Source organism: Marmota monax, unplaced genomic scaffold (genome assembly GCF_021218885.2).
Source record: "Marmota monax isolate L192 unplaced genomic scaffold, Marmota_monax_Labrador192_F-V1.1 WCK01_AAM20220418_F8-fsc00125, whole genome shotgun sequence".
In the NCBI taxonomy this organism is placed as follows: domain Eukaryota; kingdom Metazoa; phylum Chordata; class Mammalia; order Rodentia; family Sciuridae; genus Marmota; species Marmota monax.
In genome coordinates this window covers 12,364,245-12,392,139 of record NW_026695235.1, presented here as the reverse complement: position 1 = coordinate 12,392,139, position 27,895 = coordinate 12,364,245, and the positions used below count along the sequence as shown (strand labels likewise).

Genomic DNA, 27,895 nt, shown 5'->3' with positions numbered 1-27,895 from the left:
GGGTCTGGGTGTGGATGCCAGGCAAGCGCTCTCTATCTGGGTGGCCCCTGCCCCAGCTCCCAGCCACTCCCCCAGGGGCTCAGGCACCTCACAGCATTCACTGAGGCCCCCAGACTCAGCTCAGGTCCAGGGTCAGGCAAATGTCCTCTCCCCAGCCTGTCCCCTGAATTACCCACTTCCCCAACAGTCAGAAGACCAGAGGTCCAGGAAAGAGCAGCCAGGAGGCCTGGGCCCTTAAGACCAGCGACCACGTGGGTGGCCAACTGGAGCACAGCATGGGGCCAGCCCAGCCAGGCATTCTGCCCTGTGGGAGGAACAGGGCCAAGGCTCCTGCTAAGGGCAACCTGAGGGAAGGTTCCAGCACCCTCACCTGGCCCTGGGGCTGCCCCACAGGCCCTGTCCACTCGGACCCTCAACATTGCCTGCAGCCCTCAAAAGGGAAGCCACAGCCTGAGCCTCCACGCACTCCAGAGTGGCCCTGGTCTGTGGCTTAGTGCCTGGTCATCACAGGGCACTGAAATGTGGCTTGTGCAGTGAGCTGGGCTCTGGAAAAGCCCTATGCAGGGCTAGCAGGTGACCCCAAGTGCAGTGTATATCCCCCACAGCCTCCACGAGGGGCAGGGCTGCAGCCACCTCCCAGACTCCTGGTGGGATTACTGAGCCCCCAGTGGTGATGCACCCCAGCCCCACCCCCCAGCAGCTGCAGGGCTGGACCTCAGCATAGGCCGAGTCTAGGGGACCATTTAAGGTCAGGGGTGGGGGCTACATGGGTCAGAAACTGCTGACCAGGGTAAGGCTGCAGCCCCTTCTGTCCCGGGGGCAGGGCTAGGGAGGAACTCAGATCGGGATGGTGGCCCTGGGGACAGTCACTCTCCAGCTGATTCTGGAGAAAACTGTGGGTGGGGCCCTTGTTCCTGGGTCCTGGCTCACCCCTGGGGCTATGGGGCCCCATGAACTTGGGGGCCTATCCAGGTCCTGCCCACTCCCTCAGACATTCCGAGAGACATGCTTTCCAGGGGCCGATCAGACTCCACAGTGGATGACTTTATTTTTAGAAAAGGTGGCAGTGTTGCTCAGCCACACTGGTGGCATAGGCAGGTGCAGGCCAGTGAGGTACACGGGAGCAGGGAGACGGGTGCCAGTGACCAGCCGGCTGGTGAGGGTGAGGGCTGGCTGTGCACACTTGGCACGGGTGAGGAGGCGGGCGCCAGGGTGCTGCGTCCTGGAGGCAGCCTGCCCCGAGGCCTGATCGGGGGCTGGAGAGGCCAAGAGGGCCCCAGAGCCAGCAGAGCAGACCCACTGGGCCCGACTGTGTGGGCACAGCAGGTGGTAGGCAGGCCTCAGAAGCCCTTGTCGATGCTCAGGGTGCGGCGGGTGACGTGCTCCAGCTCCCCCGACACGTAGGAGGCCATGTTGATGCGGTAGTGCGCCAGCATCTTCAGCATCAGCCGGAGGCTCAGCCACCACTGTTCTCGCGGCATGCGGTGCCTGGGTCAGAGGCCAGGGTTGACCAGGGAGCTGGGCCCAACCCCATGCCCTCCTCTCAAAGGCCACTGCCCCACGTGACATCTGGGGCTGGCACATGCAGAGGTCGGGTGCCAAGGCCTCAGCCTGACCAGCCTGCCCTCTCCCCCTCCCCACTCTGCTCTGTGCTGGACGTGAGGCCTGTACCATGGCCTGCTCAGGACCTGGGTGGGAATGAGGCAGCTCACAGGGTCAGGGTTTGCAGGGGCTAGGAAGGTCTGGCCCTGGTTCACCCTTCTCCACGTGGTTCTGGGGGACTCACTCAAAGTCAGTGTCTTTCTTGAGCTCGGTGACTGGGCTGAAGGCCACTGCCTTCTTCCGCAGGCCAATCACACAGGCTGAGTCTGGGGCATTGGCAAACACCCGTCCTGTGGACAAAGGCACGTGCTGGCGGCAGGCTGGGTGCAGCCGGGGCCTCTCCAAGGGCAAGGCCGGGCCTTAGGACCGCCCCACCTACCCTTGCGGTAAACAGCGCGCAGCTTCTCTGACATCCAGAGCATGGCCTTCACCCCCAGCTTGGTCCCATAGTTCCGGTCAAAGGGGGTTGGAGCACCACCCTGAAAACAGACAAGGTGCTGGCCAGGCTGGAGAAGAGACTCCATGCAGATGGGTTCCCAGGTGGCACACACCTCCACACATCCAGGCCACCAGGCCCCGCTGAGCCTGACCACCCCAGCCTCCTGCCTCTGCATTGTCCACACCTGTGCCCACTGCCTGGAGGGCCTCAAAGTCCAGCCCAGGAGCTGGCAGTGGGGGGCCCCCAAGCCTCACATCCACAGGCCTGAAGTGGAGGGGATGCCAGTGTCCCCTGGGAGCCCCAGCCCTGCACAGAGCAGTTTCAGGAATGGGGTTCCCAACACCTGAGCCCTGCGGGGGCAGGTTTTCCCAGGCCCACCCTCTGCACAGACCTGCTGCAGGTGGCCCAGGACGTTGGTCCTGCAGTCGAAGACGCCCTTGCCCTCGGAGGAGTAGAGGTTGTAGAGGAACTCCGTGGTGTAGTGCTCGTGACACTTCTCATTCCTGGAGGGGCACAGGGCGGCCGTCGGTCCTACCAGCCCCATCCTGTCCACAGCCCCCCAGGCGGGTGCCCAGAGCCCTGGGGCAGCTCACCGTAGCACCAGGCCCCTCTGGATGTCCGTCTTCATCTTCTCCGTCATGTGTTCCACATTGGCCTAGGGAGGAGGATAGGGATGGGCCCAGGGTGGGGTGGACATATTGCAGAGGAGCCCGTGGGCAGGGGTCAGCAGGGCCTGGATGCCCCCGGTGGAAAGTGAGGCAGGGATGCTGAGGCCTGCATCTCAGGAGGGCCTGGGTGGACCCCTGGCACTCTGCAGCCACAGTGGGCAGGCTCACCTTCAGGTCGTGGATGTTGAAAGGGTCTTCAAAGACGTAGGCAGCATCAGCGCCCACAGCAATGCCCGTCACAGTGGCCAGGTAGCCACAGTAGCCCCCCATGGTCTCCACAATGAACACGCGCCGCTTGGTCCCTGAGGCCGACTGTTTGATGCGATCACAGCTCTGGGGGATCAAAGGGATTGTTGGGGTCTGTGTCCCCACCCTCCCTGGTGGGCCACAGGCTGCCACACTGCAGGGACCCTAGGGACAGGGACCAGGAGGCAGCAGCTCATGCTCAGGGTGTCCATAGCACCTCACCACAGCCAGGCGGGGGCAGGCTGGGAGGCCTCCCACCTGGTCTACACAGAATCAGGGACTGGCAGCTGGGACGAGTCTACACTCAAGGGACAGTGGACAGTGGCTTGGGGACATTTCTGGTAGCGCCAGGAAGGCAGTGTCACCAGCATCCCGTGGGTGGGGTTGGGGATGTGGCATCAGACTCCCAGGGTTGGGCCAGGGTCACAATCTGCCACTCGGGGTCGCGCTAGAAACAGGTGGGATGGTGATATGTGATGCTCAATGCCAACCACAAGGAGTTCGGAGTTCGGAAAGGAGATTGGTCAGGCGCTGGGCCGCACGCCTGATCCTTGGTGACTCGGGAGGCTGAGGCAGGAGGATGGAAAGTTCAAAGCCTCAGCAACTTAGTGAGGCCCTAAGCAACTCAGCAAGACAAAGGGCTGAGAACATGCCTCAGTGGGTAAGTGCTCCTGGCTCAATCCCTGGTACCAAAAAAGAAAGGAAGGGAAAATTCAAGGGAAAAAAAATGTTTAAAGGGAGACAGGACAATACAGGAAGTTTCTTGGGGTCTGGGCCAAGGTGAAGCCCAGGTGTGCTTCAAGAGCCAATGGGAGGTGCCCTGTGCAGGGCCTGAGGGCGAGGTCCCACCCCCAGGGCGCGGGGAGCTGGGGCTGGAGAGCAGAGCACTGGCGCGCATGCCCAGCGCCCGGCAGCCCACACCAAGAGGGCGGTGAGGAGGGCCAGGGCAGGTCCGCAGTGGAGGGGCGTCACCCCCAGGAGGGGCACAGTGGGCAGGACCCCGGGACCCCGCCCCCGCACCTCCATGGCGGCGTTGACGGCCGTGTCCGAGCCCAGGCTGAAGTCCGTGCCGGGCACATTGTTGCTGATGGTGGCGGGGATGACGCACATGACGATGCACAGCTCCTCGTAGCGCCCGCGCGCCTCCACCAGCTGCAGCACCCCCTCATAGGCCTGCGAGCGAGGCGGGAGGGGCAGAGGGGAGCGCTGCGTGCGGGCTCACCCTCCTCCCTGACCTACGTGACCTGCGTGCGGCTGGGCGCGGAGGCCAGGAAGGCCGGGGGCTCTGCGGTCTCCCATTGCCTGGCCTCATCCCGCGGCAGCTTCCAGGGAAGCCGCGTCCGCTGAGGACCAGAGGGCTCCGTGGAGCTGCGGAGCCCACGTCCACCCCCTGCTGGCTTATCATTCTGTATCTACAGGCATGGCCGTCAGGGACGTCTGAGGACACCTCGCAGGCTCCCCAGGCTCCCCTCTCCTCCTCGCCAGCCCAGGGCTGTCTGAACCGAGGAAGCCTTCAGGAGTCGGTAACTGCCCCAGCCCCAACCCCACAGTAAGCACCCTGACCCTCCCACCACCAGCACGGTGACCTGAGGCAGCACTTCCACCAGGTGTGTGGGCAGGGCTGCTCAAGTGGCCTGAAACAGGAGAGCCCCACTCAGGACTCTGGGCAGGGCAGCCCTTACCTCAAAGCCCCCGATGACCAGCAGGGCATGGATGTTGTAGGTGCGGAGATGCTCCACAATGGCCTCCAGGTGGGCCTTGGGCAGGGTCCTGCAGCAGATGCCATGTGGACATGTGTGTCCAAGGACTCATGTCCACACTGTCTGACCCCAGAAAGCTCATGCCTCGGCCACCCCAGAGTCCGTGATCAGTCACTGAAACGCCCCTCCCTGAGACAGTGAGCTCCGTGCAGGGACAGAGATGTGGAAGGTGGCCATGAGTGGCCTGGGCACCCGTTTATCATCCTGAGACCACCAGACCCTGGGATGGAGACCACAGCCACAGCTGTCATGCCTGGTGATAAGGCCAGGAGAGGCCAGACCCCAGCAAGAGGCGCAGGCGCCCCTGCTCCAGCCCACTCCCACGCAGCGCCCACTGCAGCTCCTCTGCACAGCCAGCCGCAGCTGAACTCAGGCCAGGAGGCCCCGGCCCGGTCAGCTCGGCTGACCCAGAGCTGCCAACGGGGCTTGCTCCTAGGACTGCAGGGCTGGTGTCCTCTGTGACCCTGGAGACTGCCCCTGGCTCTCCCCTCCCATTGCCCAGTGCTAGCAGCTCACCTCTTGGTCCCCAGCATAGAGCCACCGCGTCCCAGCCAGCCAGCCACATCATGCCAGCCCACTTCTTGCACCTGGCAGGTGGGGGGGGGTACAGGTTCAGGGGAGTGGAGTCTCCCAGCTCCTTCTCAGCAAGGCAGGCCTGTGCCCAGGAACAAAGGCCATGCCACGCTGACCACTGCCACACAGCCAGGGTGGGATCTCCAGGCCTGGCTGGCAAGGCTAAGTGGACGCAGTCCCTCAGCTTCAGAAACCCAGCAGCTGGCCCCTGTACTGGGCCACTCTGAGGTTTGCATGTCAAGAGCCCCCCAAGTCCGTCTAAGTAATTGAGGGGTGGGCCACAAAGGACCAAAGGGCAAACAAGACCCAACTACAGCAGGTGCAGTGCTGGGCCCCAGCCCGCGCCCTCAGCAACACACCCACCTGGCCCTTGGCCAGGCCTTCAAAGCCGTCATGCACCACGTACACCGTGTGGCCATGGGAAATGCCAGTCCGCACCGCAGAGCGCACAGCTGCATTCATGCCGGCTGCCGGGGCCCCCACATTCAGGATGGCCAGGGAGAAGTTGGACTGCAGAGAGAAGGGACAGGACCGGAGCATGAGACACAAAGCTGGACAGGGAGTGAGCAAAGGCAAGCGCTATCCACTCCGCCAGCTCCCCTGGAGCAGCACACATCTGTCCTAATTCCAAAAGACGCTGAGAAAGACCCCAGGAGACACGGTACAACCAGTACACACTGCAGTCCCCAGCAAGGGGAGTGGCCGCTGGCACCCAGCAGGGCTCCTAGGGCAGCATCGGGGCATAAGCAGAGGTGAGGTTGCAGGCAACAACGGCCCATTCTCAGGGCAGGGCCACGGGGTGTGGGGAAGGGGGCTGCGGCCATCCTGCCCCCCAGCAGCCACGCTAAGTGAGTGACCAGCTCCACGGGCTGCTGCAGTCAACCCTGCACACCCGAAATGCAAGTAGGGGGTCAGTGTTACACACGGCACGCCTGCACCGCCCTCCTGCGCCACCTCTGCACCCAGCGTGCACCTAGCACCTCGGTATACCTGGCTCTGCAGCAGCCAGCTCCTAAGGGCAGCGTGGCCCGACTGTGGTTCCTACCACCAAGCCAGCCTGCTGCCCCCAGAGGGGGTCACGCACCAGCCAGATCCCGGGAGGGGCAGAGAGACCACCTGGCTCCACCAGACATGCTGTGGGCACCAGGAGGCTACAGGAGCACTGGAGGGATGGCTGAGGTGGGACAGTGGGCACCCTGGCCAGGCTGCACAGCCTCTAGAGCCCACCCAGCCTCTGGCACCAATGTGGCCACCTCCAAGAGACCTATGAGCCAGAACCCACTGTGAAGTGTGTGGGTGGCCCCTCCTTGATCCTGGGACAAAGAAATTAGCCCTTTGTCATCCTGAGTCTGTAACACCCCTTAACCTGAGACTCTCTGCCTGCTGGTGCTGTCCTCTCAGTGTTACATCATGGGCCACTTCGTGCCTTGTGCCAAGTGACAAGAACCAGCCCACTCTGCATTGGGGTCCCTGGACTCTGCACTGTGGCCCAGGCTTGGCTGTGGGACCTGCTGGTCCAACTGGCACCTGTGCCCACAAGCAGAGCCCAACCTAAGACCCCTTGCTGCTCAGACCCCAGGCAGCAGAGAAGGGCTCCACAGGTCAGTTTGGCCAGCCCCAGCTCGCGGACCCCAGGCTGCAGGTGGGCCAAGGGCCTCTGAAGCAACATGGCCGGCTCTGCCCCTCGCCTCACCTTCTCCTTGGAGAGCTTCTGGTGGGCGAGCAGTTTGTAAATGTTCCAATTGTTCTCGAAGCTCCTGGAAGGAAGCGGGTCATGCAGCTCAGCCCCAGCCATGCCACCACGCAGTGCAGGCCACGGCTCCGCCCAGCAAAGCTGGTCAGGCACATGCCCTGGGGCTCTGCGGGGACCCGGCACAGCCACAAGGCAGCCAGACTGCGCAGCGTGGCTTCCCGGTTGTCACACTCCTGCTGGTGCCTTCGACAGCAGGCTCAGTCCCCAGCACACACAGGGTGGTGACCAGCAAAGCATCCAGCCTGTGCAGCCCCGGCAGGAGCAGGAGCGCAGCAAGGGGCCGTCAGAGCTGCACAGGCAGAGTGGCCGGGACGCCTGCAGGAGAGGGGCACTCACACCACCAAGGACCGGAGTCCACACAGCTGCTGGCCTTCGCTGACCCATCAGCCCACCCGCCATGATGTACCAAGCCAGCTGGAACCTCTCTGCATTGGGTGCTACCCACCCCCGGTCTGCCCTTCAGCCATGCCACGCATGTCCAACAGGTTCTGTCCTGGCCACCGAGACCCACGTCCACCCCAGCCAGCTTCTTCACTGCAGACCCAGTGCCCCCAAAGCTCCCCCAGCTAGGCTCCCTGAAGAATGCTGAGGGGACCCCAGGTGAGCGCCCGCAGAGCCCACCTCTGCAGCTGAGCACAGCCCACGCCGGCCCCAACCGTGGGGCTAGCGGGCAGCGCCCTCACCTGCCTCGGAGCTGGATGGCCTCGTCAAACCTCCGGTCATCCATGGCTTTCTGCACTTCCTTTGTCTTAAAGAAGCAAAAGCACAGGCGTCGGAGGCCCTGCGCGCCCTCACGGCCACAGCCCACCCCGTGGCTCCCGCAGGGGAGATCCGCCCACCATCCTCTCCCAGCCCTAGTCCGGCAGGTCCCTCAGCAGGGGCCAAAATCGCAGCCACGGGAGCTCCCCTGGTGCCTGACCCGGCCACCTGTCCTCCCCAGCAGGGGCAGCCCAGGCCTTGCACTGCCTCAGACCCAGGGTCCTGGGCCAGAGCCCTGGGAACAGAGCCCCAGACCCATGACCACGGCCAGCGTGTGCTGAAGCAGGGCCCTGGAGTCACAGCAGGCCCTCCGGGAAGAGAGCTTCGGGACGCCAGTCCCTGCCCACCTGCGGCCCTCCCTTCCCCGCAGGTCCCAGGGCAGAGCCGGTCTCAATCCTGACCTCACAGCCCCTCCGCCTCACCTCCCACCCCCTCCTGGATCCCTGCTCCAGCCCCAGCAGTGTCCCCCGTTGGACCTGTACCCACCGTTCCACTGCCCCCTGCTCCTCCTCGTCCCTGTCCCTCCCATTCTAAACCAAACACACGTCCCACTGGGCTTCTAAGGTCAGCCCAAGGCCCTGAGGGACTTTGGCTCCTCACCACCGCCAGGTCCCCTGCAGCTGACGCCCCTCCCCCACCACTGTGGCCCTCCCTCATGAGGCCCCTGCTGCACTGGGGGACAGCATGGCAGAGCCACCCCACCCGTCACACCAGCAATGTCGGAGGAGGGCAGGGCAGGGCAGGGCAGGGCGGGTGGCACCGGCCTGAGGGCGGCGTTATGCAGGGAGGGGCTGGTACTCACCACCTGCACACACTCCATGAGGGGCAGCCGCACGGGCTGGTTCCCCGAGAGGCTGACCACGCAGGCTGGCGTGTCGGGCGTGGCCTCCAGCAGCGCCATCACGGCCTCCACGCCCATCTTGCTGCTCTGTGCAGAGAGGGGCGCTCAGGCTGGCGCAGCCCACCTTCACGGCAGCTCCCCTGCCCATCTCCCCTGCCCAGCCTGCACGGCTGCCCTCTGCAGACGCACACACCTCAGCTTCAGCCCCACTCGGCCAGCTTCTAGAACATGGTGGCCAGCATCCACCACAGCTGTCGGCCACCACTTCACAGGCCTCCCACAGTCCTGCCAGGAGGGCCTGGCCTGGCCCGGGGGAGCAGGGGAGGGCTGGAGGCCTCTCCAGGTGCCTCCCCCACAGAACTCCTTGAGCCCACCGTCCTGCTGCGGGTGCAGGTGGTGAGCACGGGGACTGCAATGTCCAGAACTGCCCGCTGGGGCCAGCCCCGAGTGCAGGTCCTGGCACAGCCAAGGAGCGCCAGCCAGGCGATGCAGGGCCCAAGCAGGCACCACCTGCTCCATGACCACAGGTGGCAGGTCCCCCTGGGCAGTTACTGGGCACCGGGAGGCGGCCAGTTAGCCTCCTGGGTTCCTGCGCTTCTTGACAGCAAGGCCCACCTGCTCATTACTCTAGACTGTCTTTTCCAGGACATTAGGGGACAGTCCCAGAAAAGCAACGGTGGTTGTCTCAGGAGCAGCTGGCAGGCCACGGCTGAGATTCAGGTTCCCACTACATGGAGGTGTCACCGCGTGCTCCTCATGTCACCCGGTGGGGACACAGGCTCAAGACCAGCCCAGAAGCATGGAGACTCTGGGGGCGGCCACAGATGTGAGTGATACACTGTCCTTTGTCTGACCCAGTGTCTTCCACCAGTGTCCACACACTGGCCAGCTAGTCTGTGACCTCCAGATAGGGAGGGACCCCTGCGTCTCCCTATTCTTGGTGCTGCACCCCCCCCACCAAGCTGGGTGGTGGCTGGCTTGGTCCAGTCCCAAGCCCCTTGTGGGGTCTTGGATGTACACCTGATGCATTGTGTAGGGGGCAGCGGAGGCCTGGCCAGGTCAGCGAGACCCCTCCAAGGGTCAGTGAGTCCCATCCAGGTCTTTGGCAGGCCCAGGCGGAGCCCACACACGGACATTCTTCTGGGAAGGCTCAGAGCAGCACTGGGCCAGGCCCCAGCATCATACAGTCTCAAACCAGCCTAAGTCTCGTCTGCCTGGTCCCCTGCCAGGGTGACCAGCCCTCATGTGCAGCCTCTTTGCCACCCAAGGGCCTTCCTGGCCCCAGGCCTGGCTCCACCTGACTCCTCAGAGGACGAGCTGAGACTCAGCTGTAATCAGCACCACTGACAGCAAACCCAGAGAGTCCAAAACCACCGGGAGGCCACCAGTCAGGCCCCTCTCTGCTCACCCCCACTCCCCCCACCCCCAGGAACCTGCCCACAGCCACCAAGGGGGTCTGCAGCCCCAACTACCAACGTGTGCAGCGCAGAGGGCACTGACAAGGAGACACAGGCAGGGTGGGGCCTCGTGGACCCCAGGCCCAAGTTCTGCAGAGACAGGGAGCTGAGCCTTCACCCAGGGGGGACCGGCAGCACAGAAACGCTGACCGCACGTCCAGCACGTCACCGTCACGTGCACACCACTCACCCCACACCCGTGCAACCGCTCACCCAGCCAGGGCGACGCCCACCTACCAGGACACGGTCGAAGGCTGAGGGCGTCCCTCCTCGCTGCACATGGCCCAGCACGGTCACTCGTGTGTCAAAGCCCAGCCTCTGGACCACCAGCTGGTTGTGGGGAGAGACGGGGGGCCATGGGCTCCTGTGCCACCCGTTGCCCCCCCGCTCCACTGGCCTGGCCCGGAGCTCACCCCTGCCCAGCCTCAGAGCCTGCAGGGCAGCCAGGAGGCTTGCGTCTGAGCTGGGGGTCGTGTGAGTGTGCACAGGTGAGATTTCCCAGGTGTGCGTGTGGGTGTGTACAGAAGTTCGAGTGCACTTTCATGGGATGTGCTTGCACACCGCAGCCCTGGACTTGTGGCCCTGGGCATGGGGACAGAGGAATCCACAGCAGGTGGGCCCCTGGTACAGTGCAAGGGGACACGGTCACCCAGTAGGAGCCCAAGGAGGGGGCACAAGGGCCAGGACCATGCTCCAACAAGGGGAGCCCAGGGCAGGGGTCATAGGAAGGCTCCTCCTCATGGGGCAGGGGTGTCCAGCTGTGGATCCAGCATGGGGCAAGGGGCACTCTGTCACTGAGGTGGAGCTGGGCTGTCCCTGGGGTGCTGGGGGCCCAGCCCTGAAGGGAACTCGTCCTGGATGACAACTGGAACCCAGAGAACGGGGGCTTCCAACACAGAGACGGACAGTGCCCAGGGTCAGGCCCAGACAGCTGTCCCCACAGAGCGAGGGTGGGGACCCAATGAGAGCCCTGGAGGAGTGCAGACGCAGGAGCACTCTGACCCCGTGACCCGTCCCCACCCTCCCCTCCCCATGGCCGGGCCCACCCCAGGGCGTCGGCACACTCACGTCCTTCACATAGCTGGACGAGATGGGCTTCCCGTTGCGGTCGATGGCGCCCTCCGCAATGATGATGATGTTCAGCCGGGACCCCCGGCTCCGAGTCTGAGTCAGAGACACCCCAGGCTTCACCCACTGGCAAAGCCACCGAACATGGCCCTGGCCCCTGGAGCCGCCCTGGGGTCTAGGTCCTGGACCAGGACATGGTACCCTCAACCCCTGTGAGCCAGGGCAGACCCTCCCCCAGCTCTGCAGGACCTGAAAGGAGGCCTGGGGTGCAGAGGTAAAGCTGAGTCAGGGCCCACGAACCCCAGCGCCCTCCTGGGGGGAGGGAACACGGGGCAGGAGGCGGGGCGGGGAAGGACCTGGGGCCAGGGCCACAGCACATGCTACAGGTGAGGCCATCTAGTCCCAGGGCCTGGGCAGGGCCATCTGCAAGGAGGGCAGAGGAACCCATAGGAACAGTGCCCTCCCCAGTCCCTGAGCCAGATCCCCGGTGGCTAGCCTGGGACACTCAGGTCCCCTCTAAGCCTCTGTTCTCATCCTTAGATGGGTGACCTCATACAGCTGACCACCAGACAGGGCTCCCTGGATACTGCACCCTGAAGCCACTGGTCAGGCCAAAGACGGCACATGGGGCCCCTGATGCCCCAATACCCCACACCAAGCCTTGCTCCATGGGACAGTGACACTGCTCATGGTCACACAGCTCCCTGACAAGTTCAAAGTGCTCTGTACTCCTTCTCTCCTCAGTGATGTCCTGTGATTTGCTCTGACCTGTGAACCCCCAGGTCCACAGGGGCCCCCAGAGCCTCAGACATGGAGACAGGTCGGAGCAGCTCATGTGCGGCCTGGGTGCAGTCAGCTGGGGTCGCGGGTGGGAGGGCTGCCCGGAGGAGGCAGTGCTGGTACAGGGGGCTCAGAGGGGACAGGGATGCGGGTAGATCCAAGAGCCGGGGCCTCCCTCTCTCTCCCTTAAGGCTCGGGTGGTGGGCAAGGCGAGAAACACCTGCACTCGGAGGGAGCAGGTGCCCACGAGAGGCCCAGGTGCCTCCTACCAGGCAGGAGGCTGCAGAGCCCAGATCCAGGCCACTGAGCCCAGTGAGCAGAGGAGCTGTGGCCACAAGGGCCAGCTCTGTCCTCACTGCAGCCAGCCTGGAAGGGCTCCACCCAGGGGGAGCACGGCCTCACCCACGGGCTCTGCCTCCACTGGGGAAGGTTCGAGAAGCCAGACCATGACCTTCAGGGCTGCCCAGTCGGAGGGAGGAGGAGCCACAGTGAATGGGGGTGAAGCCGCCACACTCACATGGGGACTGGACCTGTGCCAGCCCCAGGCCAGCCAGCTACTCCTGAGCTGTGAGCCTGCCCCCGGCCCCCCGCAGAACACGGACCCTGGAAACCAGAGCCAAAGCCAGAACCTCCGTGCCCCTGGGCCCACCCTGCTCCACCAGGCCTGGGCAGAAGCTGCAGGAGGGGCTCCGTGGCCTTCCACCCACCATGCGCCCCAGCCTGACTACAGAGTCAGCCGTCCCAGTGGGGGGCCTTGAGGGTCTGCAGGACAGAGTCACCCATTCTATCCAGAACCCCCTCCAGCAGGAGCTCAGGGCTGCAGGCCTGGCACCCTGCTCCAGCCCTCCCAGGAGGCCTCGCCTCCCTGTCCTCTCCTGCTCCCACTCTGGCCATGGGCACTCCTGGCCATTCATCCCCCTGGCTCAGAACCCACCGACAGGCGCCCGGCTGCCCTCAGCAGGGAGAACAGGCCTGGGATGAGTGGCCAGCCCCAGCCCCTCGCCACCTGGGTGACTGCGCTGCACCCTGCACCCGCATCCTCAGCTTCAGTGGCTCACACCCATGGTCACTGTCCCAGGAAGCCAGGTCACCACGTTCCCTGCTGACCACACAGAGCCGAGCCCAGGACAGCGGCCAGGGTGCCCCTCTCTGCAGCCCTTGCCCACCAGGGGCAGGACCGCAGGTGTCCACACCCCAGAGGGGCCGACAGCTGCTGTTGAACCAGTAGGACATGATGGACAGCCACAGAATCAGAGGACACTCCCCAGGGTCCCCTGAGGACATGCCACCCAGAGCCATCGAGGGCGGCAGCGGGGCCCTCAGCCGCTCACCTCACCCAGCCTCTCGCACATGAAGTTCTCCCAGCCTTCCTCAGGGGGCGACTCGGGGATGAACAGCCAGTCTGCCCCCGAGGCCAGCGCCGACACCAGAGCCAGGTACCTGCAGGAGTAGGTCCAGCCGTCTTCTCCTGTCCCCCCTGCCCCAGTGCTCGTAGCTCACAGCCTTCAATGAGCACTATGGCATGCCAGACGCCAGGGAAGGTGCCGTGCCCACCCCCGCTGTCCCCCCCCCCAGCTGGCCAGGACAGCCCTCCTCACCCGCAGTGCCGCCCCATCACCTCCAGCACGAAGGTCCTCTGGTGGCTGTGGAGATGGAAGGGGCAGTGTGTCAGGGCCGCAGAGCTGTGCCAGGCTGACTGGCCCACGTGCAGGGGCACAGGCAAAGGAGACTGCCCTGCCCCCATCCCCAGGGCTAGAGACACTCCGGGCTCCCCAACAGCCTCCGTCCAGTTGTCTGATGTGCACTAAGGTCAAAGGCCACTTGCCAAGCCAGGGTCTGGCTGTCCCCGACATGACCCCAAGGAGCCCCTGCAGGTGCCACTACCCCCAAGGGCAGCAGCCACCGGGGCTGGGCCACATTGCTGAGGCCCCAGATCCACCTGGCAGGGTAGGAACCCGACCCCCAGCTCCACAGCTGACCCCTGCCGACTCCTGCTGTCTCCAGGAGGCCAGCCTTACCAGGAGGGGCAGGGAGGCCGGGAGCCGTCTAGCTGGTGGGGCTCGCTCACCTCTGAGCGGTGGTGGTGATGGCGTCGATGACCTCCATGATGCGGTGCAGGGCTGAGTCAGTGCCGATGGTCATGTCCGTGCCGCAGAAGTCATTGTCAATGGAGCCGACCAGCCCGGCGATGTTCAGGTGCGAATAGGTCTGGGCCGTGGTCTCCGAGATCTTACCTGGGCCAGGAGGAGCGGGAAGACCTGGCTGAGTCCATACGGCTACAGCCGGTTTCCCTGGCCACCATGAGGGGTGACGGGGCTGTCTGCACTGGGTGGTGCCCACCACACTCCACCCAACACCCTGTGGTAAGGAGCGGCCATGCCCAAGCTCCAGGGCCCCCAAGTGGCCCAGGTGAGGCTCCAAGAGGCTACTTTCTAGGCAGCAACCTGGGACACTGTGTCTCATGTCACCCTAATTCTAACCGCATTTCTGCCAACTGTGGCAGCCTGTCACCATGGCCAGAACCTCTCGGGAGCCGATCACACACTGCCACGAAGCCCAGGCCGTGCTGGAGCGCCAGCCAGCACTGCCCGGCTCCTGGATGCCAGGTCACCTCAGGTCACTCTGACCACTCACCACCAGCTGACGCGGCCCTACATCTGGAACCACCTAGGGTCGTCCTGCCTTGGTGGCACCCAGGCCACCGGCTCCTGCGCAGACCCACCTTCCCCCACCAGCTCCTCCAGCAGGCTGCCCCACTCGCTGCGGAAGATGTTGGCGCCCGTGAGGCTGCCGTCCCCCCCGATGACGCACAGGTTGGTGATGCCCCGCTGGACCAGGTTGTAGGCTGCTGCCAGGCGTCCCTCCCGCGTGGTGAAGGCCTTGCAGCGGGCGCTGCCGATGACCGTGCCACCCTGCAGAGGAGAGCAGCGCCTCAGGTGGGCTGGCAGGTGGTGGAGGTCCCCAGGGGCACCAGAGGGACCAGAGTACTGGGCAGCAAGTCCAGGGACATCTCCAAGCCTGGACAGGGTCCCCACATCCCAGGCCTTTCTCAAGCAGGAGGGGACAGAGCATGATGGGTCTGGAAACTGGAAGCACCGCACATGCTTGCACACACTCGCGCACACACACAGTGCATTGCTGCAGGGAGCCGGCCGGGCCCACGAGGAACAGACCTCGCCAGCCCCCGCTGGCAGCTCCGGCCTGCCCCCCACCTCAGGGCCCCAGCCCCGGCACACAGCTGTGGTGCACGGCACTCCCGGGCCAGGGTGCCCCTGCCCACGTGGCCGTGGGGACCCCACACCCATCCCCCTCTGCACTACTCCTGAGGCCTTCCGGGCTGCGTCCATGCCCTGCAGCAGCACCCACCAGTCTGCACCAGAGCCTCCTGTCCAGACCCCTGTCGTGGGCCTGGACTCCAGCCCGACTCCTGGCAGCATCACACAACCAGGAGGCCTGGGCAGCCTGGAGTGGGCACCTGCAGGATGGGGTGAGTGCACCCACGTGCTCAACGTGCTCGCGGGGCAGGAAGGGCCGCCCGGCCACAAGCCTCACCAGCTGGATGATGTTGGAGACGCTGAGCCAGTTGGCGGGCTTGATGTTCTCACCTCCTTCCACGAGGCCCTCGTAGCCCTAAAACCAGAGTGGGACGGGCATGAGACAAGGTGGCACAGCAGCCAACAGCACCCTCATCTGGGAGACGGGAGCTGGTCATGGCCAGAACCTCACCAGCAGGAAGCAGGCCTAAGGGTCCCCACCTCAAGGCCCAGCACCCCAAGGGCCTCGGGTAACGAAGGTGGGACTATGTGCATGTGGCTCCGAACCCTGTCTACACAGCCAGGGAGTCGGTTCAGTGCAGAGAACATTCACTTGGCAAAGGCTCATGGAGCAGGAGCCCACCTGGTGCGCATTCCCAACGCCAAGCACTCGTCACTGCACCCAGAGGTCCCCGGGGAACCCACCGCCCCGCCTCCCGGGGGCACAGATTACATCTGCCAGGAGTGGACGTGGTAGAAAGGCCCCGCAGAGGGCCTCTGCCTGCTGCCCCGCCCCGTCCTCTCCTCCTAGTGGGCCGCCCCTGTGTGAAGCTCCCCGTGCTGCCGAGGAACAGCGGGAAGTCTGCAGTAGGGGCGGTGGAGACCAGGCTGCTGAGGAGTCCCAGAGATGTGCTCCAGGTGTCTGAGAAGGTCCTCGTGAGTCTGGGGACGTGTGGGCAGACGTGGGGTATGTTCCGTGGACGACTCGGGCTCCAGCTCCCCATAGCACTAGGGGCACCAGTCCTGCACCCGCTGGCCGCGGACCAGCCCTCAGAGGAGATCCAACTTGCATTTCCCTGACGACATCTGCCACTGGCCATCTGGACAGACGAGTGCCAAGCACAGTCTGCCCACGGCCACCCTTCTCTGTCTGCAGGAGTCCCGCGTATGGGCTGGACGCAGCGTGTATGCTTCACAATGTACAGGGTGAGAGGGCAGGCCTCCCCGTGGCCCCCAGGCCCTGCAGGGCCACCACTGACCCCAGACCCAGGGTGACGCAGCCCACCGCAGCCCCGCCTCGGATGCCCAGCTCAGCGGTGGCTTCTGCTCCTCCTGGCTTTTCCAGCTGGGTGACGAGGCCAAGGGGTGGGAGGTAGTGCTCCCTGGGGAGCAGTTCACACCAGGGCACAGTGATGGTTCAGCTCAGGACACAGAGGGTCACCATGGCAAGAGCAGAGAGCTGGCGCCAGCCCTGAAGTCCACGTGGGCCAGGCCAGGGGGCACTTGCCCACCCTGCCATTGCCTGAAACACAGGGTTCTCCGAGGGCCCACAGCAACCTTCCTGGCTCAGGCCAGGCCAGGCCCAGCCATGTGTGTGAAAAGCAAGGCCAGGCCCTGCCCAGGACGCTGCTGCAGGCACAGACCTGCTGAGCCAGGTCAGGCAGAGCCAGTGCAGGGCCACAGCCTGGCCCCCGCCCCGTGGGGAGGAACAAGCAGGCAGGCCCTGCAGACCCCAAGGCAGCCAGTAGGGCCTTCTACTCCTGCCCCCAGATGTCTCTGCACAGAGAGGGCGCCCCTTCTCAGGCCCCACTCACTCCCCACTCCCCAGCCCTCCCCTACCCTGCAGGTCCGGCCCCAGGCAGCCTCTGAATTAGCTCCTGTCTCTAAACCCCGGAGAGGAAGGAGTCAGACCTCTCACTTAATAGAAGAAACTGAGGGTCCAGGAGGTGAAGGGACTTGCATACAGACTTGAACCCAGCCTCCCTGCCTGGAGCCCTGTGTCCTCAGGATATGGGCCACACCTGCCCAGCTTCTTGGATTCCTAGGACTCAGATCTGCTTCTGAAGCCACTGCAGGACATGCAGGCTCCAGGCCCCATGTTAGCCTGGTGGCAGGGAGGGGCATGGCCTGCCCCTCACTGTTCCTCCTCCCACTCACTGTGTTCATTCATCAGACACCCTGTGGAGCAGAGGGGTGGGCCTGCCATAGCTGGGGCCAGGACAAAGGGCACAGTGGCACACGCCTGTGATCCCAGTGGCTTGGGAGGCTGAGACAGGAGGATCGGGAGTTCAAAGCCAGCCTCAGCAACTCAATGAGACCCTGTCTCTACATAAATACAAAAAAGAGATGACGATGTGGCTCCAAGGTGAAGCACCCCTGGGTTCAATCCCCAGTACAAAAAAAAAATAGAGGGCAGAGAGAGGGGCAGGGCGGAGGCCCTGGGAGAGGGCAGGCTGGTCTTGGCTACATTGTGTGTAAACAGTGAAAACAAAGTAACCACAGGTGACATCAAACCACAGGACAGAGAGGGAATTCCAGATGTCTGTAAGAACGAGCAGGAGAGAGGGAGGGAGGGACAGGGCATGTGTGCGTGCAGGGGCCGTGTGTGTGTGTGTGTGTGTGTGTCCATCCATGCACCAGAGCACCCGCCGCAGGATCAGCCCCAAACCCAGGACAGGGCTGGGAGGTGAGACACAGGAACATCCCACAGTTAGTGACAGAACAAACAAGGACCTTGCTTGGTTTCACCCTCCAGGGCCTGTCTGTGCTGGTCACTGGGCAGGGTCACAGGGCCTCAGAAGGGGACTGAGGCAGCCTCACAGCAGGAAAGCACTCCCCTGGGCAGGGCCAGGCCTCCAGGCTGAACAAAGACCAACAATGCCAGCTCCCCTGCCCCTCCAACTCCCCGGGAGGACCCCTGGCCGCCCCCTGGCAGCCGCTGAGCCTGGAGTGGGCTGGTTCCTGGGTACCAGGAGGCTACCAACCTCGGGCAGGTCTCCTTCCTGCAGATGCCTTGACCAGGCCCCTACTTCCTGCCTCACACTGCCCTCACCCTGTACCAGGGGCAGCCCCCACCACCACAGCCCAGGCCACCTGAGGGATTCCAAGGTGACCACGTACAGCAGGCCGCAGTCCGCACCTGGCCACCCTGCTTCCCCAGGCCACACCTGGCCACCCTGCTTCCCCAGGCCACACCTGGCCACCCTGCTTCCCCGGGGACACCTGGCCACCCTGCTTCCCCGGGGACACCTGGCCACCCTGCTTCCCCGGGGACACCTGGCCACCCTGCTTCCCCGGGGACACCTGGCCGCCCTGCTTCCCCGGGGACACCTGGCCGCCCTGCTTCCCCGGGGACACCTGGCCGCCCTGCTTCCCCGGGGACACCTGGCCACCCTGCTTCCCCAGGCCACACCTGGCCGCCCTGCACCCGTGCACACGCCCTACCTCGTGGATGAGGAAGACTTTGGCGCCCACGTAGATGCCCATGCGAGTCACGGCCCTGACGGCAGCATTCATACCTGTGAGGGAGTCGGGGCGAAGCTCATCAGTCCAGCCTCCAGGACACTGGAGACCCTGGCCCACGAATTGAGACCAGCCTGGGGCGGGCTTCAGAGCCCTGGAGTGACACAAGGAAAACCCCCACGGAGCAGTAGGCCGGGGACAGCTGCTCAAGGGTCGCTGGCCTCCGTCCACTTGCTGTGTCCCCAACCTCTGCAGTCCTAACCTTGGCGACAAGATTGGCTCCTTGGGCTCCATTAGCAGAGCCCCCACCCTGCAGGCCCACAGATCCAGGCGCTGACCACGAGGACCCAAGGATGAAAGGGCAGGGTCCCCTGCTGTACAGCCTCAGGCCAGGACATGGGCGGCATGCCCTCAGAAGCACCCATGGATGCACCCCTCCTTCCTGTCCCCTAGCGGGCTCCCAGGACTGCCTCCACGTTCCCTCTGCTCGGCAGGAGTCCCTCTGGGGAAGTGGCCTGGGCCACGTGGAGCACGCAGCACACAGGAGGCCTCTGCGGTTCGCCTCAAGGCTGCCCAGACCCACAGCAAGCAGGGCAGGCGAGACCACCCGGCCCCAGAGGGCGGCGAGTCTGCAGTCGCTCAGCTGGATGGCGCTGCTCTCCCCCAAGGAGCCTCTGCCCCCCTCCTTACCAGCCGGGCACACACGCACACCCAGACGCCTGTCCCAGGCCTCAGGAAAGCTGTGCCCGGGGGAACCATGCCCCCAGCCTCTAGAGGCCTGAGGTTCTTCTCTGCTGGGTGCCCTTCTAAAGCTCCAGGAGGTCCCTCGAGTGCAGTGGGTCTGCACCGTGACCCCAGGAGGACCCATGGCCCTACCCCGGGGCCCCAGAGGTCTCAGCTTGGCTTGAGGGCTTGGAGGACTGAGTAGTTCCGAGAGGATGCCCCCCAGGACTCGAGGAAGCCCCCTGGGCAGAGCCTCACACAGCCTGCTCCCTGTCCATGGCCCCCCGCGGCACACTGGCCACCATCCTGGGTGAGATGAGAAACCCATTCCTGGGGGAGAGCAAGCCCCTGGCCAGCAGACTCACCTGGATACCCCACACACATACCCAGGGCACAGCAAGCAGCCCTCTCCAGACCCAGCAGACACCGGTGCCAGGGCTGCTGGTGGAGAGGCGCCCAGACATCAGGGTGGGCAGAGCCCAGGGGCCAGCGGGCACTCACAGCTTACACACTTGCCAGACACATCAACTGTCTCACAGCCCACGATGACAGAAGTGGGGTCACCAAGGTTAAAGAGGGGGTGCAGCAAGCACCCCAAAACCCAGAAAGCCATGCACCCCAGCAGACATGAGCACTGTCTGAGGAGATCAATGCCTGGAGTCAGGGCCAAGGCTGGGCCTTGCCCTCACTGAGCAGGGGACACAAGGGAGAGGAGGTCAGCCAGAGCCCACAGCAGCCCCAGAGAGAGGTCCAGACCCTCTAGCAGAAGGAGAGAGCCAGCTGCTCAGACAGGACGAGGGGGCTGGAGGGAGGCAGAGGCCAGGACCCACTGCCCAGTGCAAATCTCTCTCAGGTAACCCCAGCTCCAGGGGGACCCGTGTACTACTGGCCAGGCCAGCCTGGTGTCAGCAGCTCACTGGTCAGCCTAGTGGGCTTCTTGGGAGCTCTGGGGACAGCAAAGTGCCTGGGCTAGGGTAAAGTGTGACCATACCCCTGGCTTGCAGTGACTTCAAGACACTGTGAAATAAACCCTCATGACACCCAGAGGCAACAGCAGCCAAAACCACTGTGTTCCACACTCGGGAGAGGAGCAGGCAGCCACGTGGTGTGCGGCTCATCTCAGGCTGGGCCAGGACTGTTGCCATGGAGCCAGCCACCTGAGGGCGAGGGATCCCTAACCCTCACAGAAGCTGGCTCTTCAAAAGGCCTACTTAGCCAGGAGTGGTGGCACACGACCACAATCCCAGTGGCTCAGGAGGCTGAGGCAGGAGGATGGCAACTTCAAGGCCAACCTCAGCTATTTAGCAAGGCCCTAAGCAACTTAGTGGGACCCTATCTCAAAATAAAAAGAGCTGGGGATGTGGGTCTATGGTTAAGCACCCTGGGTTCAACCCATGGAGGGGGATAAAAAAACACGTGTATTTAACTCCCTTTAACCTGCTTTTGGGCAGCAGACCGCCCCCCACCCCCGTCAGAAGGGCAGGCAGGAGCCGCCTCAGCAGACAAGCAGCCCCCTCTCTGCTCCAAGGACTGAGCTTGCATTTGCTCCTAAAGCGGCTTCACCACGGCTATGTCCAGGGAAAACAAGGTCCCGTACAAGGTAGGGATCCTGGGATGAGGCCGCGGAGTCCCGGTTGGTCAGCAGGCCAGCCAGAGCAGGTTGCCCAAACCCCAGGCACAGCACGTGAAGACAGGGCAGGACACTCAATCCGCAGGGTACCAACAGGAAGTCAGCGACCGCACTGACCAACAGGGAAGGCAGCGCCCCAGCACTGGGCATGGGCTAGAAGGGCCTGGGAAGGAGAGGTGCCAGGGCAAAGCGGCGGCGGGCCGGGCAGGCGGGCCGACTGTGCCTGCTGCAAGTCTTCCCTTACTCCGCACAGACAGACAGACACCCTGGGCAACCGCCGTCCCCGAGGCTGCCGACTCCCGGCCCACAGGAAGGGAGACACCCACAGCTGCGAGGACAGGACTTCCTGGCTGGCTGGAAGAAGCCTGGCAGGCCCCTTCCCCTTTAAAAGAAGGAAAACCCTCGGCTGGAGGGAAGTGCTGGGTCAGGTCACAGAGCCACTCAGCTCAGAGCGGCCAGGACTCAGGCCCTGCCCCGGCAAGGCACTCACGGCCGGCACATCCTGCACACCCAGATGGCTCTGGGTCCGATTCTCCAGCAGCCGAGAGCCCAGCGCTGACACAAGGGCACACTGGGAACGTGAAGCCTGGGCAGGTCACAGGAGCAGTGCTGAGCGGGGGGTGGGGGGCCTCAGGACAGATGCTTTTCAGGATTTACAAAGCAAAAGGCGCTGCTCTGCCCAGATGCCAGCTGCTGCCCCTCATCCAGTGATCACTGTCCACTACCCTGCATTAGCCCCAAGCTCTGAACCGGGGGAGCCTGTAGTAGAGTCCCCCTCACTGCCAGCCCAACCAGAAAGACAGGTCCCCAGGCTGTAAGTCAGAGACCAGAGCCCACCTAAGAGGAGCAAGGCTTCCGGGGCTTGGGAAGACACTTGCCGGGAAACTGGCAGGGTCAGTTTGCAGGGGCTCTGACAGGCGCGCTGCCCTACTTCCAAGAGCACTGCCCACTCCAGGTGAGGCACCGAGCAGCACGTGCAGGGCAGCGGACGTGTGCAGACAGCTTTGCCCTACCCCTGATGGGCCGCGGGACCTTGGTCTCCGGGTCCTTCACCAGCATCACAAACCCCATGTCTGCACTCTCAGCCCTGAGGATGGCCCAGCCCATCAGGTCCCTCCTGAGGAAAGGTGCAGGGACGGCACCCCCAGGGGCCCTGCACGCCCACCAGCTGGCCTTCCTGACTCAGCTTCTGCTGCCTCCTTCCTGCAGACAAGCTCCATGGAGACCTCCTGGGCTTGAGGGACCCTGAGGCTCCAGGGAGGACTGGGGGCTTCACCATGCTCAGGGAGAAAGTGCCTCCCTGACAGGTAGGTAAGTCCAGCCGTCCCACAGTGCGTCTGTCCACCACCCTCTGGGCCTTTCCCACTGCTGACCTTCACGGGATGATGCTTCTCGAGGGCCCCTCCAAGCTCTCGGTCTCCTCACCCAGGAAGCCACCAGTGGCCAGGAGCAAACACCCTCAAGTCACAGGCAGAAGGGCACACTGACCGGCAGCCTGCGCCAGGCCCTAAGCTCCACCTGAACCCCCAGTCTGTCTCATCAGCAAGACTTCCACCTTCCTGGACTATGTCCTGATGGAATCTGTTTTCTCCCCTCTTCCCCAGCTCCTGGTGGGGGGTCAGCCATCAGGACTGTGCATCAGGGAGGGCGTGTGTCTGCCCCTTCTGAACTCTCCAGAAGGAAACAGACCAGGCCCACTGCAGCCCCTCCCAGCCCACCACCTCCTTAAGGCCTCTCCTCTCTCGGGAGGACTAGGGTGGGTGAGGGAGCACTACCCCAGGCCAAGAGTAGGGTGCACTTACAGAGCCCTCCCAGGCCAGGCGGACACTACTGACCCTGGGCACCATCTGGGGCCTGTCTTAAACCAGCAGGTGAGAAGAGGACTTGGATAAGAAGCATCCCAAAGCCCCCAAAGCTCCCCTCCCGACAGCCGCCCTCTTCCCCAGCCAGGGCCCAAGTCAAAGGGCACGGGGAGGAGCGGGGAGGAACCAGGAGGTGGAGGTGCTGTCAGGGTGGCAGCCCGAGAAGGCAGCTGGGAGCGGCTGGGGAACACTGGTCCCTGCTCCTTTCGGGCTCCAGGCTGGGCTGGGTCCCATTGCCCACTCAAAGACCACCGCTCCACGTGGCTTCTGGGAGACAGAGGTCCTGACACGTGTTGCCCAGAAGAGGCGGCTGAGAGCCGGTGGCTACAGGGGGCCAAGGCCACTGCTCTGCGATCCACGCATGGGTCCCGGCCCGGCCGGCTGCGCGGACACACCCCCGGGGCCAGAGTGGACCGGGGCGGGCGAGGGCGGGGCGCCAGGAGGCCCGTGGCCCGCGGCACGTACGCGGGCGACCCAGGGCGCGTCGGGGCGGAGTCCAGGGACCGGGACCCAGAGGCGGGCGCCCGGAGCGGAGGCCAAGCTGGCCCAGTGTCCCCAGACCCCAGGGCGGGGGGGGGGGGGGGCGCTCCGGGGGAGCCCGGAGAGGGTGGGCACCCCGCTTCCCCCGGCCACAGGCCCTTGCTCCGCCGCCCACCTTGCGCGTCGCCGCCGCTGGTCAGCACACCGATGGCCTTGCCGGCCCCCGACATCCGCAACTTCTCCAGGTCCACGTTGGCCATGGCTGCGGCCGAGACGCAGGACCCGCGCTCCGCTGCGCCTGGCTCTGCGTGCCCGGTCGCTGTAGCCGGGTCCCCGCCCCGCGCCACCCGCGCCAGTGTGCCCGCCCCGGCCCGCCCCGGCCCCGCCCCCAGCGCCACGTCTGAGTGACAGGCGCGGGGAGGCGGCTGCCCAGTTCTGCAGGTGGGGCGACGGGATTGGGCCCGGAGCGCGGCAACCGGGAACCGGCCGGCGCAGGGACCCAGCGCGCCGCTCTCCGGAAGTGCCTGTCCGATCCCGGAGTCCCTGGGGTCAGGGTCCCACCATGGCCCATCGGCCGCCTGTTTCCAAACCGGCGCCCTTTAACAAACGCTCGCGCTTTTAAGCGCTCCCTGCGTAGCTGTGCCAGTGCCTTAAAACCCGTGGCAAAGGCTTCGGTGTCTTACAAACGCTTGGCCGCACGGAGTGGACCTGAATGGGGCCCAAATGCTTCCCTGCCCAGCCTGATTCCGGGGCTCCACTTGCCGGACCGGGCTGGGCAAGAGTGTGGTTTTTCAGACTCTTTGGGGTGGCCATGATCTGCCCGCCCCCATGAGGCCTGCTGTGGCTGAGCTGGCCGCTGGGGGAGGCAGTGGCAGAATGGAATTGAAAGAAAACCAGCAGCCTTCACGACCTCAGGGAGTTTGCAGGACCCTGGAGGACTCTTGCCCACCAGGCAGCCCCTGGGGAGCTCCTGGCTGAGGTCCGGCCCTGCTGGGAAGGTCAGTCATGGAGTGGGGGGTCTTCTAGCCACCGGCAGAGCAGACAGGCCCCTGCCCTCAGGGCCTTCAGAGTTGTGAACTGCAGCCAAACCCAGGGTGCTAAGAAAAGGTGGCCATGCCACCAGAGTCCCTGCTCAGGGCCAGCAGGCGAGTGGGCCAGACACCACTGGAGTCCCTGGGGACGGTGGGTTGCCTCTGGGTGATGATCACATGCCGCGTTAATGAGAACTGTTGGCTGATCTAGGATGTGTGAGTATTTCTGTTTATTATGTATTTATTTACTCCCGTGCTCTGAAGTCCTGAGGCCTGTTTGCCTGGTACCTGCCAGGCAATGACTCACCACGGAGCTGCATTCCCAGCCCTCTTCTTTTCGTTTTTAAATAGGGCATCATAAGTTGCTGAGTCTAGCCTCAAACTTCAATCCCCTTTCCTCAGCCTCCTAAATTGCTAGGATCACAGGCCTGCGCCACTGTGCCCAGTTGGTAAGCACATTCTTTTGCTTAACATTCTGCCTTGACCCACCTAAAGACAGGAGACACAGGAAGTGGCCAGCTTCCCTCTCATGTCCTTCATTACCGTCATGAAGAACTTGACACACATAAGCCATTTTGTTTTGTGTTTTTCCTTTTCCAGTGTTATTTTGGAGATAGCATTCACTTTTAAAATTTGTTCTTTTTAACAATACATGACAATAGAGTGTATTTTTTTAAATATTTATTTTTTTTAGTTGTAATTGGAGACAGTACCTTTGTTTTCTTTATTTATTTTTATGTGGTGCTGAAGATCAAACCCAGGGCCTCACACGCGCTAGGTGAGCGCTCTACCACTGAGCCCCAGCCCCAGCTTGACCCAGCTTGACAATAGAGTATATTTTGACATTTTTACAAACATGGAATATGTTTTATTAGGATCCCAGTCTTGCTGTGAAGAGTCACTATGGTACATTCACATATGTACATAGAAAACTTATGTCACATTCATTCCACTGTCTTCCTATTCCTGTCCCCCTCTGTAACAGGGGTCTATTTTAGGCTTTGAATTAGCCCTTGCTGTTTGGCCACTGCAACTTTTTTTATTTTTATTTTTTGTGAGAGAGAGAGAGAGAATTTTAGTATTTATTTTCTAGTTTTCGGCAGACACAACATCTTTGTTGGTATGTGGTGCTGAGGATCGAACCCGGGCCGCACGCATGCCAGACGAGCGTGCTACCGCTTGAGCCACATCCCCAGCCCAACTGCAACTGATTTTTAAAATGGTCATTTCTTCTTCTTCCTCTCTCCCTGCTCCTCCCTAATCTCAGGGGAAACAGGGTGACCTTCCCCACCCTGGGCAGAGTATCTGTCCCTGAGCACACACCCGCAGGAGATTGAAGTAATCCAGGCTTGGGGATGGCACCAAAAGATCTCAGAGAAGACTATTTCCCAAGTTAAGGAGTGAGTCACACTCCAACAGAGAGGTAGCCTGAGTCACCTCTTTAACAGCCCCTGCTCCTGCTGAGGGGCAGAATCACACCTATGGAAGTCCCCTGTGCTTCTCCTTTGCTAGCAAAGCAATAAAGATTTCTTTTTCACTTTTCTCAACACTGAGTCCTCGTTATTGGGTTGGCATCAGGGACAAGGACGAGCTTTCAGTAACACAACACCTCCCTTCCCTTCATTCCCCTTGGTCTAATTCACTGAACTTCCATCTTCCCCTCCCACCGCGGTTGTGTGTTAGCAGCCACCTGAGAGAACATTCCGCCTTTGGTTTGGGGGGATTGGCTTATTCCTTAACATAATTGTCTCCAGATCCACCTATTTACCAGCAAAAGTCACAGTCATTATCGCTGAGTAACATTCCATCACGTAGGTACACCACATGTTCTTCACCCATTCGTCTGTTGAAGGGCACCTGGGTCGGTTCCACAGTTTAGCTACTGTGAACATCGATGTGGCTGCGTCACTGCAGTGTGCTGATTTCAAGTTGTTTATGTATACATCGAGGAGGGGGAGAACTGGGTCAAATGGTGGTTCCATTCCAAGCTTTCTGAGGAATCTCCAGACTGCTTTCCAGAGTGGTTGCACCGATTTGCAGTCCCCCCAGCAGTGTATGCGTGAACCTTTTCCCCACATCCTCACCAGCATTTATTGTTACCTGTATTCGTGATTGTTGCCATTCTGACTGGGGTGAGATGGAATCTCAGTGTGGTTTTAATTTGCATTTTTCTGATTGCTGCAGATGTTGAATATGTGTTCATATATCTGCTCACCATTCATACTTCTTCTGTGACGTGTTTGTTCAATTCCTTAGTCCATTTATAGATGGGGTCTTTTGGGGTTTTTTAATTTGTATTTTTTTAGTTGTAGATGGACACAATATCTTTGTTTTATCTTTATTTATTTTTATGGTGCTGTGCATCAAACCCAGTGCCTCATGCATGCAAGGCAAGCACTCAACCACTGAGCTATAACCGCAGCCCTGGTGTTGAGTTTTTTGAGTTCTTCATGTCTCCTGGAGATAATGCTGTATCTGAGGTGCAGGTGCCAAAGATGCGCTCCCATTTTGTAGGCTCTCTTCATGCTCAGACGTTTCCTTGACTGTGAAGCTCCTTAGTTTCATACTATCCTGTTTAGTGATTCTTGATTTTACTTCTTGCACTTTAGGAGTCCTGTTGAGGAGGAAGTCAGTTCCTAACCTGACATTATGGAGATTTGGGCCTGCATTTTCCTCTAGTAGGTGCAGGGTCTCTGGTCTAATGCCTAGGTCCTTGATCCATTTTGAGTTGATTTTTGTGCAGAATGAGAGATAGGGGTTTGATTTCATTTTGTGACATATGTATGTTAATGGCACCTTTGTCTAGTATGAGATAACTGTATTTGTGTAAGTTTGTCTCTGTGTCTTCTATTCCATTGGTCTACATGTCTGTTTTGGTGCCAATACCATGCTGTTTTTGTTACTATAGCTCTGTAGTGTAGTTTAAAGTCTGTTATTGTGATTCACTTTTCTTGCTGAGAATTGCTTTGGCTATTCTGGGCCTCTCATTTTTCCAAATGGATTTCATGATTGCTTTTTCTGAAGAACATCCTTGGAACCTCTATAGGAATTGCATTAAATCTGTATAGTGCTTTTGGTAGTATAGCCATTTTGACAATATTAATTCTGACAGGCAATGCCAATCTGAAACACGTCCTCCACTGTAGAACAAGAGTCACGACAGAGTCACTCTGACTGAGCCGGGCCTAAACCCCAGAGATAAAGTGAAGAGGGCTCAGCCTCGTGGGCCCCTGGGCAGCCAGTTTAGTCCTGTAGACCTGTGCTCCTGCTGAGCTGCCTCCCCTCCGTCTCCCTCCTTTGGTCCTTCCCTGCAGTTACCCTGTCTTCAGAGCCTGTGAGCCAGCCTTCCTAGGGTTCAACCCCACAGACGCAGGCCACCGTCGAGGCCCTTGTAAGACTGGTGTACACCTGGCATCAGGTGGGCTCACTTGGGAGCAGTTGTCCTGCACCTCCAGCTTCCTAGCAGCTAAGGACCACCCAGCTCCCAGGAGGTGCCCAGAGCCCATC

At 62.2% G+C, this 27,895-nt stretch overlaps 1 protein-coding gene across 1 annotated transcript; it reads right to left on the bottom strand.

Annotated features, from left to right (window-relative positions):
- Nucleotides 1-1,023: 1,023 nt before the first annotated feature.
- Nucleotides 1,024-23,703, bottom strand: Pfkl (phosphofructokinase, liver type). Its single transcript, XM_046438955.1, has 22 exons — nucleotides 23,533-23,703; nucleotides 18,645-18,718; nucleotides 15,499-15,576; nucleotides 14,669-14,858; nucleotides 14,015-14,180; nucleotides 13,545-13,589; nucleotides 13,278-13,386; nucleotides 11,167-11,262; nucleotides 10,336-10,428; nucleotides 8,603-8,728; nucleotides 7,725-7,789; nucleotides 6,982-7,045; nucleotides 5,652-5,798; nucleotides 5,232-5,302; nucleotides 4,638-4,725; nucleotides 3,976-4,128; nucleotides 2,878-3,042; nucleotides 2,635-2,696; nucleotides 2,433-2,544; nucleotides 1,982-2,081; nucleotides 1,787-1,892; nucleotides 1,024-1,488 (listed from the first exon to the last, which is right to left on the bottom strand). Exons 1-22 carry the CDS (start codon nucleotides 23,615-23,617, stop codon nucleotides 1,341-1,343), a joined length of 2,343 nt encoding a protein of 780 aa, XP_046294911.1. The 5' UTR covers nucleotides 23,618-23,703; the 3' UTR covers nucleotides 1,024-1,340.
- Between the last annotated feature and the right edge of the window lie 4,192 nt (nucleotides 23,704-27,895).